Source organism: Aricia agestis, chromosome 6 (assembly GCF_905147365.1).
Source record: "Aricia agestis chromosome 6, ilAriAges1.1, whole genome shotgun sequence".
Taxonomy (NCBI): Eukaryota; Metazoa; Arthropoda; class Insecta; order Lepidoptera; family Lycaenidae; genus Aricia; species Aricia agestis.
Window position 1 is genome coordinate 19,344,821 of NC_056411.1, and position 13,049 is coordinate 19,357,869.

General features: G+C 35.9%; 1 protein-coding gene across 1 annotated transcript; it reads left to right on the forward strand.

Moving 5' to 3' along the window:
- The first annotated feature begins 960 nt into the window (after positions 1-960).
- On the forward strand, positions 961-9,879 carry LOC121727989. Its single transcript, XM_042116075.1, has 2 exons — positions 961-1,036; positions 9,420-9,879. The coding sequence occupies exons 1-2, from the start codon at positions 1,029-1,031 to the stop codon at positions 9,805-9,807; spliced, it is 396 nt and encodes a 131-aa protein (XP_041972009.1). The 5' UTR covers positions 961-1,028; the 3' UTR covers positions 9,808-9,879.
- The last annotated feature ends 3,170 nt before the right edge of the window (positions 9,880-13,049 follow it).

A 13,049-nucleotide genomic window follows, 5' to 3' on the forward strand; every position in this document is an offset into this window, starting at 1 on the left:
TGGTGCCCCCTCAGACGTGATGCCCTAGGCAATTGCTTAATTTGATTAAGGGTTAATCCGTCACCGGTGTTATTAATTCTACATTAATCTTGACTGTAACTTTGTTTTATGTATTGTTGTGGGGGGTAACAAATAAATAAAAGATTACTCCAAGAAAACCCTGCGTTTTGCGAACTCTACATTTAAAACCCAGGTATACTCTATATAGATTGTGGAGCAGATTTAATTAACGGCTCGCGACATGAACACTACGTGAACGTGTTTGTGGCCCATATAAAAAAAGGTTTAGTAGGTATAGGTCTACCAGAATCTGATGACAAAAAGTGAGAAAATAAATTGACTCTAGCAATACCCCGGGTAATGAGAATAAAACATTTTGATCCTTTTTTTCCTTTAGCGGCATATTCTGTGTGTGAAACATGCAAATATAAAGATTGATCCAATGATCAAGGACATTTTTTGAAAAACTGCCGTCAAAAATTGTCATCATATTCTGGTAGCCCTATAGTAGTTACCACTATTGTAGAGCATCCCTGTATTTCTAAGCACGAAAGTCGAGTATACGTGGGAGAGCCATGCTTCGGCACGAATGGGCCGGCTCGACCGGAGAAATACCACGTTCTCACAGAAAACCGGCGTGAAACAGCGCTTGCGCTGTGTTTCGCCGAGTGAGTGAGTTTACCGGAGGCCCAATCCCCTCCCCTATTCCCTTCCCTACCGTCCCCTATTTCCTTCCCATCCCTACCCTCCCCTATTACCTCTTAAAAGGCCGGCAACGCACCTGCAGCTCTTCTGGTGCTGCGAGTGTCAATGGGCGCCGGACGTTGCTTTCCATCAGATGACCAGTTTGCTCGTTTGCCCCCCTTATTTCATTAAAAAAAACATAAGCAGTTCCAGTAAGTACATCCTAACACCTGTCTGCAGACAATGAGTTCCCACGTCAGTCCCCGCTAGCTCACCTGCTCAGTCAGTTCCCAACCACCACAGGTGACACTCATTGTGCTGTTGAGTGCTGGACGATAGGAACGATGTACAGGTTAGTACTTTGTACCTACCTTTATTGGATGTGTGGTCTATTGTCCATTTTAAGTGTCGGTAAATTTATAAAATTTGTATTAGTGTAGAGATTAGGGTCTTCTTTGTATTTTTTCCTAAAATTAAATACTTATTTAATCACTGATGAGTGATGTGACAAAAGATAATATGGAATTTGTGTAACCGGGATATGGTTGTATTTAAAATCGAATCAGTATTGCTCGCGTTTAAATCTTTTGTTTTGCCGCAGTAAAAACCAGTAGGCATTTTCGACGATTTATTTGTTTGTCACCCTATGACACGATTTACTAAAATGGAATAGGTAATAAAATCTACCCCTCGCTAATACAAACATTCACACAGTTGTAATAGTTAGATACGAAATGTTTGTCCGTGTTTAATACGTTCAAAGGTGGAGATATATTTTATAGTTACTATTCAGGGGTAAACGCTTTCTATTTGTTATTAATGGCTTCTTTTTGTGCTATTTTACGTTTATAAGCTATTTACTACCCGAAATAATATAATTAATCTAATCAAAATAACCTAAAAGTACAGGTTAAATCCTTAATAGACGTTATTTCATTTAATTAAGTAAACTGTAATAATATTTTACGTTACAAAGTATACGAGTATTATTTGATAACGATTTAGTAATTTAAAAACCTAGTAAACCTATTCTAGGTTACAAAACCTACCGTGCGTGTCCTTATCACTAAATCTAGTTATGCTTCGTTGTTTATACTGTTTTAGTCTCTATAGTAGGAGCTAGTGGATTGTCCTACAATTAAAAATCTGGCCCTGGATCTAATTTTTATTATATAAAATAAGGGGGCAAACGAGCAAACGGGTCACCTGTAGCCCTAGCACGGCGACCAGTGGAAATGCGAAAGTATAGACAAACTGTGGAGATAAACTTATGGTGCCGTTCCGATCTTTTTTCGTTCCGAAAAATTCAATTAAAGTGCCACTTTATGACAGACTATAGTCCTAAAAATTCAAGTAATATCCTACTTTAAGACATAATTTACTGTCTGTCATAAAGTGGCATTTTAAATGAATTTTTGTCGGTCGCGATTAGCTGCGGTAAATATCGGAACGGCACCTAAGTTTATGTCCAGTTTGTCTATACTTTCGCATTTCTTATGGTCGCCGTGCTAGGGCTACTGATAGGAAGCAACTACCGTCGCCAATGGCACTCGCAACATTAGAAAAGCTGCAGGTGCGGTGCCAGCCTAATAGTTAGTACTCTTTTGTAGACAGGGTTCCATGCGGTGCGCTTTCTTGATGTCCTTTAATATGCACGTTAAAAAGTTATCCTCGACGGTTTAAAAGTGTCTTCATACATTTCCATACATTTTGCTTCGCTATATTATCGTTTTACCGCGGACGTCCACGATATTACCGCCACGTCCAAAAGTATAAAAGCGCACAATTACTCATAAATAACTTCTAATATTATAACTCATAAGTCATAAGTAAGGAAAGTGTGTCTGTTTTTTCAATTATTGTCAGCTGATAAGTCTTTGCCATGAGCCATTAAGCCGATCTTTTGGATCCCAGGGACACATGATGTTTTGTGGCATAATTAATGTACGACGACCTCTGTGGCTCAGTTGGTGGGCTGTTGACGACCTCTGTGGTTCAGTTGGCGGGCTGTTGGTACTTGGTAGCTCAAGCCGGGGGTCTTGGTTCAAATCCCACCGTCGCGACGGAACAAAAAGTTTTCAAAATTCCTGGGTCATGGATGTGTATTAAATATGTGTAGAATATAATAAAAATCTTAAATATATCTATACCAGGTACTCTATCTGATAGTTCAGAACACGCGTGCTCTCATTCCTCATGAAATAAGTAGGCCTCTTTTTTATTAAAACTCCACAAGTTTTTCTCATCTTAGAACTCATTGTATAATTACCTACTATAACTACGCCATGTGCGAGTTTCTTACGCCGGTTCTTCTCGCCAGGTTAGTTTCCGAACCGGTGGTAGGCAACACGTACCTAGGACGTTCTGAAAACATTTGATTCAACATTCTGAAATAAACTATTTTTTTTTTCTATATTTAACTACATTTTACGGGCTACGATACCTATAGGCTACTCTAATAGTGTTAATTTTGGGGCTTTAATTAATAGGCTACTTGACCTATTTTTTTCTTCATGCTAATCGCTTCTTAATCATTCATGTTGACAAAAAAACTAATATTTTAATATTTTACACGGTAGAAACCCATAAAAATGTCGATTGAAAAATGTGCCTTATAAATGGCGCCGAAAACACTGTCCGCCATTGTGTGACGTCATAAGTTTTGTATTTTGAACTCTTTTTCTTGAACATTTTTTTATGTGCTAAATGTACGAGTCTAAGTGTACAAAAATTATAAAAGAATTAAATAAGAAATTAGAAATCATTTGTAATGTTGAAAACGTTTGGAGAAAAGTTTTGGCCATTTCATTTCCCGTCTACAATAAATGGAGATACCTAATATTATATAAAACTGATGTTTTATTTGAATTATTCAAGAAAATATATAAATATTTCTAGGCTTATTATCTTATATCTTTAAACGAGCAATTCTTGTATATACAAGGTGTAACAAAAATAAGTGATAATACTTTAGTGTGTGTATGTGTTCCTTATAGAGAGTTCACTGTGAAAGTAGCAGCGCTGAAAGACCACAATTTTTTTTACATACCATACAAAAGTGAACACATACAAACCCTGAAGTATTATCACTTATTTTTGTTACACCCTGTATATATATATATATATATATATATATATATATATATATATATATATATATATATATATATATATATATATATATATATATATATATATATATATATATATATATATATATATATATACATATATATATATATATATACAAGAATTGTTCGTTTAAAGTTGGTATCTCGGAATCGGCTCCAACGATTTTCATGAAATTCAGTATATAGGGGGTTTCGGGGGCGATAAATCGATCTAGCTAGGAATCATTTGTAGAAAATGTCATTTTATTAGTGTTTTATCGAATACCGAGCAAAGCTCGGTCAAATAGCTGGTTATTATTTATGTACAAATATACTTACATTTAACGAGCGCGATAAATAAAAGATATTAAATTACGAGCCTGATGACGAAAAGCGTTTTCGTCAGTACAGGTGCCTTACTCCCGAAACTGATATCGATTTCGATTTTCGATTTCAAAGGTTTTTTGACACTTTAGACATCTAAAATATGTGTAAAAAAAATCATATTTTCAAAATCGACGTTATTTATCAATCAAAAGCTTTTATTTGATGATAAGGGTAAAAGACGGTTTCCTAGGCCAAGTTCTACTAGAAATATGCTTTTGTTCCATGAAATTGAATATAGGTCAAGTAGCCTATTAATTATTGTATCAATGGTATTCGCGGTATTTAGTATTACAACTAATTGAAACCTAACTATATTATTATTATCAGCCTATACAGTGTCCGACTGCTGGGCAAAGGCCTCCCCTCTTTCTTTCCAAACCTAACTATAACCCTTTATAAAAACGTTAGACGCATGTTAACCCTCAACTTCCCACAATTTGTCGTGTTAGCAGTTTGCAACAACTGTCTTATATCTTCAATGACTTGTGAGTGTCATAAACAAACGTAATGCAATAATTGCTATTCGTCGCGTGTTCACCGTACTTACTAGCTACCAGATCTCCCGCTGCGAACAATCGCGGCTTTTTGTCGCCTGCACCGTTGACATACTAATTGTCAGCTGCCATGGTGTTACTTATCAAGTTATCAGAGAGCAGTTACAATTGGCTACGTATTCGTAACCGGTAACATTGCATATCTGGCTGATTTGTGTGTCTGTCGCGCTGATGGCCCGAGAATGTATAAAATTTTAGGAAGCGTTTTTGAATACCGCGTAGCTTAGGTCAGTTCATTTTGATATGGTCAGCGCCGACTGTCAGCGACCGGTCGGAGCGAAAGTAAAATCAGCTTAATGTAGGGGCGATATCGCGTCACACAATTTTGTCTCCAAGGATATGAAGTAGCTATTTTTCTTTACACCGTAAATACAGGGTTAGAATAAGGTGTAGAGAACCAAATAAACATGCTCGCAATCTGTATCAGGACAAAGTTCTGTCACCACCGTTCAATCTTTAGGAGATCATTTGAATGGCTTAAGAATTCTATTTATTTCGCTAGATTTACTCCTATTAAAAACCTCAAAAACCAGGCACTAGTCGGGTATCTAACCGGCAAAATTTCGGGCGTATATTTAGCAGTTGGTTCAATTCTGTGGTTGAACAATGGCTTATGGGCCTGGGTGGCCGAGGGCCGAGGCTGCATACATAATGCTCTTATGTAATGTACATTTTAACAAGCAAATATCATTTACATAAAAAACTTACCAAGCCCGAGTCGGACTCGCACAAAAAAGGGTTTCGTATAAATGCGAAAAGTAGTCAGTACATTTTTTTTTTAATGAAATAAGGGGGCAAACGAGCAAACGGGTCACCTGATGGAAAGCAACTTCCGTCGCCCATGGACACTCGCAGCATCAGAAGAGCTGCAGGTGTGTTGCCGGCCTTTTAAGAGGTAATAGGGTAATAGGGGAGGGTAGGGATGGGAAGGGAAGGGAATAGGGGAGGGTAGGGAAGGGAATAGGTTAGGGGATTGGTCCTCCGGTAAACTCACTCACTCGGCGTGAAACAGCGCAAGCGCTGTTTCACGCCGGTTTTCTGTGAGATCGTGGTATTTCTCCGGTCGAGCCGGCTCATTCGTGCCGAAGCATGGCTCTCCCACGTATAATTTTGTGTCTTACCACTTACATCGTTACTCTCAAACCACGTTGAATAGCTTTGAACAGGAATGGTGTTACTTGACGTCGGAAAAGGACGTAGTAAGTAAGTTACCTATAGTATTTGTCCGGGAACCGTAGGTAGGTATGTTTTGCTCCCAGCAAATTTACTTCGCGGTAAACGTATTTTGCGCACAACAAAATACCAACATCTAGTACGCCTATAAAAACGAAGAAGAATTAGGACTTGGGAGTACCACTTTCATATTTTCGGTTAGCAAGGACATACAAAAAGGACGAATATAGAAGCGAAGTGCTGATACATGACTTCGGGTTTCGTTGATTGGGGTATCTTTGAATCCCAATGATCCTGGGTAGGTAACCATTCTGAAGGCCGTGCTCATTTGGGTACGGAACCCAAAACAACCTCGTATTATGTAGTCAATGGTTAACGCCAATACAAACTTACTATTGTCAATATTTGAGGTTCAAATAACGATGCCTGCCAAATTATTATTTACCATTGTAGAACCTATACATTTTTTTTGAGTAAAATACCAAAACCAAGTCAAACAAGATTCCAACTGCTTAGTCTTATGGAGCCAAATGTCTGACACCACACGCCCTAACTACAATATCAGCTATTATAGGTATATACCAGAATCTGATGGCGGCAAAAAGTGAGAAATTAAGATGACTCTAGCAATGCCGGGGTAGTTGGAATAAAACATTTTGATCCTTTTTTTTCTATATAGCGGCTTATTCTGTGTGTGAAACATGCAAATATAAAAATATGTCCAATGATAAAGGACATTTTTTGAAAATCTGCCGTCAAAATTTGCCATCAGATTCTGGTAGACCTAGGTAGACCTAGGTACACCTAACTTCAGAAACTCTACATGAGCTATAGTCAGCCTGCGCGCCGGGACTTTATCAGTGGTCCGCGTGAAGTAAAGCCATTTTGAATTTCGCGCCCACCGATAAAATGGCGCAAAGTCCTCGTGAAAGTCGAGAAAAACATTCCACTTTCAAATGTCTAATTTTTAAGAACGTTATCATTAAATTTGATCTCTAAAAATTTGTTTTGAAGCCCGCGACTTCAAGACGAAAACGTGTAAATGTGGCCCTTATAAAATAATCGGCCAAGTGCGAGTCGGACTCGCGCACGAAGGGTTCCGTACCATTATAGAGGAAAAATAGGCGAAAAATTGTGTTTTTGTATGGGAGCCCCCCTTAATTTTTTATTTTATTTTAATATTATTCCTAAATATTGAAGTAGACATATAACTAAGGTATTTGTGAAAATATCAAGTGCCTACCTGTTGCCATTATTGATATCGAGCCAAAAAGGCCAAAAAAATCACGTTTGTTGTATGGGAGCCCCCTTTAAATATTAATTTTATTTTGTTTTTAGTATTTGTTGTTATAGCGGCAACTGATATACACAATCTGTGAAAATTTCAGAACTCTAGCTATAGCGGTTCTTGAGATACAGCCTGGAGACAGACAGACGGACAGACAGACATCGAAATATCATGAATAGGGTCCCATTTTTACCCTTTGGGTACGGAACCCTAAAAAGGTTAAACTATATTCTGCATCTTAATTCTTAGTATTAGGTATAAGTAATTGTAGAATTTTATTAAAATCGGCACAGTACCTACTTTAGAAGTTTCGAGGACTTATACAAGGTGTAACAAAAATAAGTGATAATACTTAAGGGTGTGTATATGTTCCTTATAGAGAATTCATTGTGAAAGTAGCAGCGCTGAAAGACCAATTTTTTTTCACTTTTGTATGGGAAAACTCGTGACGTTCGGGCGCTTGCCCATACAAAAGTGAAAAAAATTTTTGGTCTTTCAGCGCTGCTACTTTCACAGTGAACTCTCTATAAGGAACACATACACACCCTAAAGTATTATCACTTGTTTTTGTCACACCCTGTATATGCAAACAAAAATATATTTTCTCTTTTTAACATACCTATATATATAGGTAGTTATTAAGTAATTTACATAATATAATATTGATAATTACATTATAGTTATAATAATGTGAGCTGTAATAAGTAAATTACAAATTTCTCAAAATAGCATTATTAAAACCACATGACGAATTTGAAAATATTTCCTGCTAGCTGTTCACTGTTGGTAAACCAGAAATATCGTTATCCTTGTTACGAACAATAACGTGAAATACATCATTCAAATTCTTTAATAAACACACAATAGTAATAAAAATAAATAGTGAAATAATTAAACTTAGAATAGAATGAACCTGTATTTATGCCTACATCACGTCAAGAAATGAAAATATTTGACTAGAAGGAAAAGAGTTTAGATGTAATTTTAAGATTTCATTTCAAGTTCAAAGAACAAATTAACATAATATTATAATTAGCTACTCAGTTTTGAGTTATAAAATGTAAAAAATACGAGTGCCGTTTTAATTAATGTTTTTTTTAAAGAAACGAATCACGACTTTTTGCTATACAATTTCGTCAAATAATTGGCAGGAAATTAAACTATTGTTGTTGCAAATATTGACGGATTGAGTCATTCTATTGTTTATAAAGTTGGGTTTTATTATTAAACTATTTTGAGGGTTTATTGGGCATCACTTTCCGTTTTCCTAGGGGAAATATCGATCCTCGCAATCAGTATACAGTTATGCTCATACTTATTACTTACCTACAAATTACAATTGAAATGGAAATTCGAATATCCATACTAATAATATCACTGTGAATGTGTGTTTGTGTGGCTCCTCCTCAGTCCTCACGGCCAAACCGCTGAACCGACTTTGCTAAAATTTGGTAGGAAGATTTTCGCGTCCCGGGAAAGCGGAGAAGGGACATATTATTATTATATTTTATTCCGGAAAAATATGTGGTTTCCGCGTGATAACGAATTTTGGTGCAACGGATTGCAGGCGTCATCTAATATATTTAAAAAGTACCTAAACTAAACAGACAGACAGACACACTTTCGCATTTTATTAGTATGGATACGAACGTTCATTCGACAGCTGTTTATACCTTCTCACGTGTTGAATAATAAGCCATCAATCTCCAAGCGGTACCCGGCTGCCACATAACAATTAGGTAAAAATCTATTGTGTCTGCGATTGACACCAAAGAGGTAATAATATGATCGGTATGGAGCATAAAGATTACCTAGCGGAATAGAGCAACAATCTCTAGCTGTCAAAGGAAACCGAAATTGGTTTACGTTTGTGTGTGAAAATTTGTTTACGTATACACTCACAAGCATCTTTCTAAGAGATTAACCGCCGTACTCAGAGACATTTAATTACGATTAACCTTCAATTTAATGGAGAGTTTGACAGATAATGTATGGGGCATATGTCAAAATTTTGAATTAATTACATTTAAGTAACTAATGTTCCACTATGAGTGGGCAGTGAATTGTTAACGTGCCGATAAGTGCCGACTGGACGTCAAACAGATGCACTATTTAAGTATTTTTTCGAAAAAAAAAAACTGTAAAAACCAAAGTGTACGGAAACTTATCTGGTACCGCAAATAAAGTCTGTTATTTTATTTAATAAATTTCCTCACTTTCCAGATTAATCACCATCGCGTTATTATGCTCCGTGGCTGCGCAGGAGACGACCACGGTCACCTACATCAAGCTCCCACCAATCGACACCACCATATCTGACCTACCGCTCAACATACCGTTAGACAACCCCGAAATCACCACGGAGGTGGAACTAACCACTGAGGCGCAGCCAACGACAACCAGAAGATTCACCAGAATACCTTTCAGACCGAACCCGCGGTTCATGTCGAAACTGAGTTACTACAATGAGGTTCCGACGAATAATTTCATAGAGAAGTTCTCCAAGCGCACTTACAAGAGTAAGTGCAGGTGCGCTAAAATCTGGAACTGTCCCAAACTGCAGATTACTGTACCACGATGCCCGAACGAGTATTTTATGTGCTGCTTTTAGTGAACTGCTGCGGGCATGTGCTGTTGCAACCTCAAATTTTAAATAAATGAATGATTTTGTGGGTTCATAAGATTTTGGAGGTACACGTACTGGAGCAGAGTCGAAGCGCGTCATATTTTTTGCCAAAGCATAATTCACCTGCATTGTTCTATTATTATTTAAGTACAAATTATACTGCTATGGAAATGCGCATTCGCTTCCATATTTACATAGCAGAAACTTGTACTTAAATAATAGAGATGAATATGCTTTGGCGAAAAACATGACGCGTCGCGTACATAATCTCAAAATAAAAAAAATACTTAATTTGTAGTATTTACCTAGATTTTGAAATTACTATTTAATGTTCCTTATACGAATCAGGATAAGAATAATAATTCATAGCGGCCGCAATCAAAGAGATTTTAATAATTATTTTACTTTGTTTTAATGAATAGTTTGACAGATATTATATAGTTTGTGAAAATCTTCATTAAAACTTATTAAATCAGTCTCTGAGTGCGGCAATAAGTTTAAAATGTAAATAAATTTGCCATATCATAATAATAAGATATTAAATAATTATATACTTACTATAATATACTCTGTTTTAAATAATTTTGATCTAAATGTGAAAAACAAACTCAGTATGGGGGTGTATTAGTACTACAAATTGAAATATTCGCACAATTAAAACATTAATGGCCCATTAATTTGGTCGGTTTATATTTCTTGTTACATTCAGATCGAAATTAACTGAAAATAAGTATAACTTATAGTTATAATAATAGTCAAAATCTTGAGATGTGGTACCAAACTCCTTGTAGCCAGTACACAATGGCCCAGTGCAGGCCAGGCTATTGCGCGCCACGACTGGCTATAATCCGCCGTCATACGAGTACACCACTACCCCGTCTACACAATGGCGAGGGCTTGTAGTGGGCCAGCATGGGCCATTGTGAAGACCTTTGGAAATTTTGAATTAACAATCAATATGAAACTTAGTTATGTCACGATTTACGGTTTGTAAAATCTATAATATTATACGTACTTATTTTTAAGTTTTATAACCAAATTAATAAATAAATCTGTGAATAAATAAAAAAATACCGATATTTTTATAATTTCTTTTATTTGTATTTTAAGGCCATCCAACCTTACATAAAATATAATAATCTTACAAGAATTCATAAAAATATTCAACACCATTGTTAAGATTTCAGTGAAATCACCAGTGAAAAATTTGACAAATTGAGCTATGTTGTAAAAGTAAAGCCGAAATTTTGTACGATCTTTACGAATTACGATCAAGCTATAGCTGTTTTGCTTGCCCTTGCCCCCAACGTTAAAAAACATATCCAAAAAACTTAAAAAATTATAGTGCTGATTGGTGACTTAATAAGCCGTTTAAATATTTTTATGAATAATTTTTAAAAACTTTATACTGAAAATAAGCTTCAGTCATTAACATAAATTCTCATTTTACATTCCAAGTAACTTTTTAGGAAATTAAAAATAAGTTTTAAAAAAAATGTGCGCCATTTCTTCCAATATAAATTTAAGCCTACCATTTAATACAAAAATATATAGCAATTAACCATTTTATGATTATAACTAAAGTACAGTCGCTTGTTAGAAAGAAATTCGTACATTGAACTATAACTGTCTCAAATGGCATCTCTTTTCCACAGAAACGGGACAGCAATATTAGCATGCGCAAGCAGTGATAGGTCTATGTACGAATTTCTTCGCGTTTCGCGACCAGAGTATAAAATAAAATTGTGATGTTAAACAATATCACAGATCGCTATTAGCTGTGATGTTAACGCGTATACAAATGCACCGAAATGTCCATAATTATAGTCTAAGCTACGAGACGAGTCACAAAACTTCAAGATGATTACGTGGCTTAGACCATATCGCTTTTTAATTTTAGCTAAGAACTAACTTTCGTATAAAAATGCAAAAGAAACTATTTTTCATTATTAACTAGTATATTTCCAATACGCCCCTTACCAATAAGAAGATCCATCACCATATTATACTAGCCTTATGTTTTAATCGTGTCTGTCACGTTAAAAATGTAGCTTGATAGACAAGGACAAAAAATGTGTAACTATTAAACGCCTGTTACACAGTGTATCTTTTTATGAGTAATAATATTATGATGGTAACATTTTACGTTTCCTTTTTTCCCTCCTCTCCAGGAAAATGAAAAATAATAATATTAAGGGGCGTTTCATTTTGAATTAGAATAAAGTCTTATATCTTTAAACGAGCAATTCTTGTATATATATAATTGGAATCTCCAACGGAAGGCTCCAACGATTTTCATGAAATTTAGTATATGGGCGTTTTCGGGGGCGATAAATCGATCTAGCTAAGAATCATTTTTAGAAAATGTCATTTTATTCATGTTTTCTGTGTCTAGTTTGTGTCTAGTTTATATTAATAATAGTAATAAACTACATTACACATACATTTTTTTAGATATTTTTAGATATCTTAAAGAAAATGACAATACATCGTTAGGAAATTCCAATTGACTAGAAAAACATAAATTTTCAATTTAAGAAGCATCTAAAGACAAGTACTATTTTCATTTTTTGCTAAAAATTGGAGTAAGCCTAAGGGCTTAAATATATTTTTGGCACTTTCTGCTTAACATCATACACCGGGAGATGGTGACACAAAATTCTTGGTCATTTGTACCGGGCTGGCGGTTCTACACGGGTATAATTACGTAAAGGCAAAAAGGAAAATGATGGTCATAGCGCTCGCACTGGCAGCCCAAACGCGTGGGCGTTAATCGAACGTGTCGGATAAATAACGAGTGTCGAACGATTTGTTCCACAAAAATTTGTGTCACAATCTCCCGGTCTATCAGTTAACACCGAGAATAAACGAGATGCGTCGCAGCGCTGCATTTAAAGCGTAAAATAAACATGCATCTTCTTGTTTAATGAATAAAAAACAATTTTGTCTCAAAAACGCAGCGTCACGTTTTGGTGTGCGCCATAAAGTTAATATACCTAGCGGAATAGAGAAACAAAGGCCTGAGCAAGAGAGATGTCACTATCAGTAACACTGTGTGGTAAAAAGAGACGTGTGATACATGACAGCAGCACTCTTTTTTTGGAGTCCAGTCGGCACGTGCCGCACGTTGACAATTTAATCTCATAGAAATCATGTTCAATCATGCTTGTGTAAGTGTATACGTACACATATTTTTACACACAGATGAAACCAATTTCGGTTTCGTT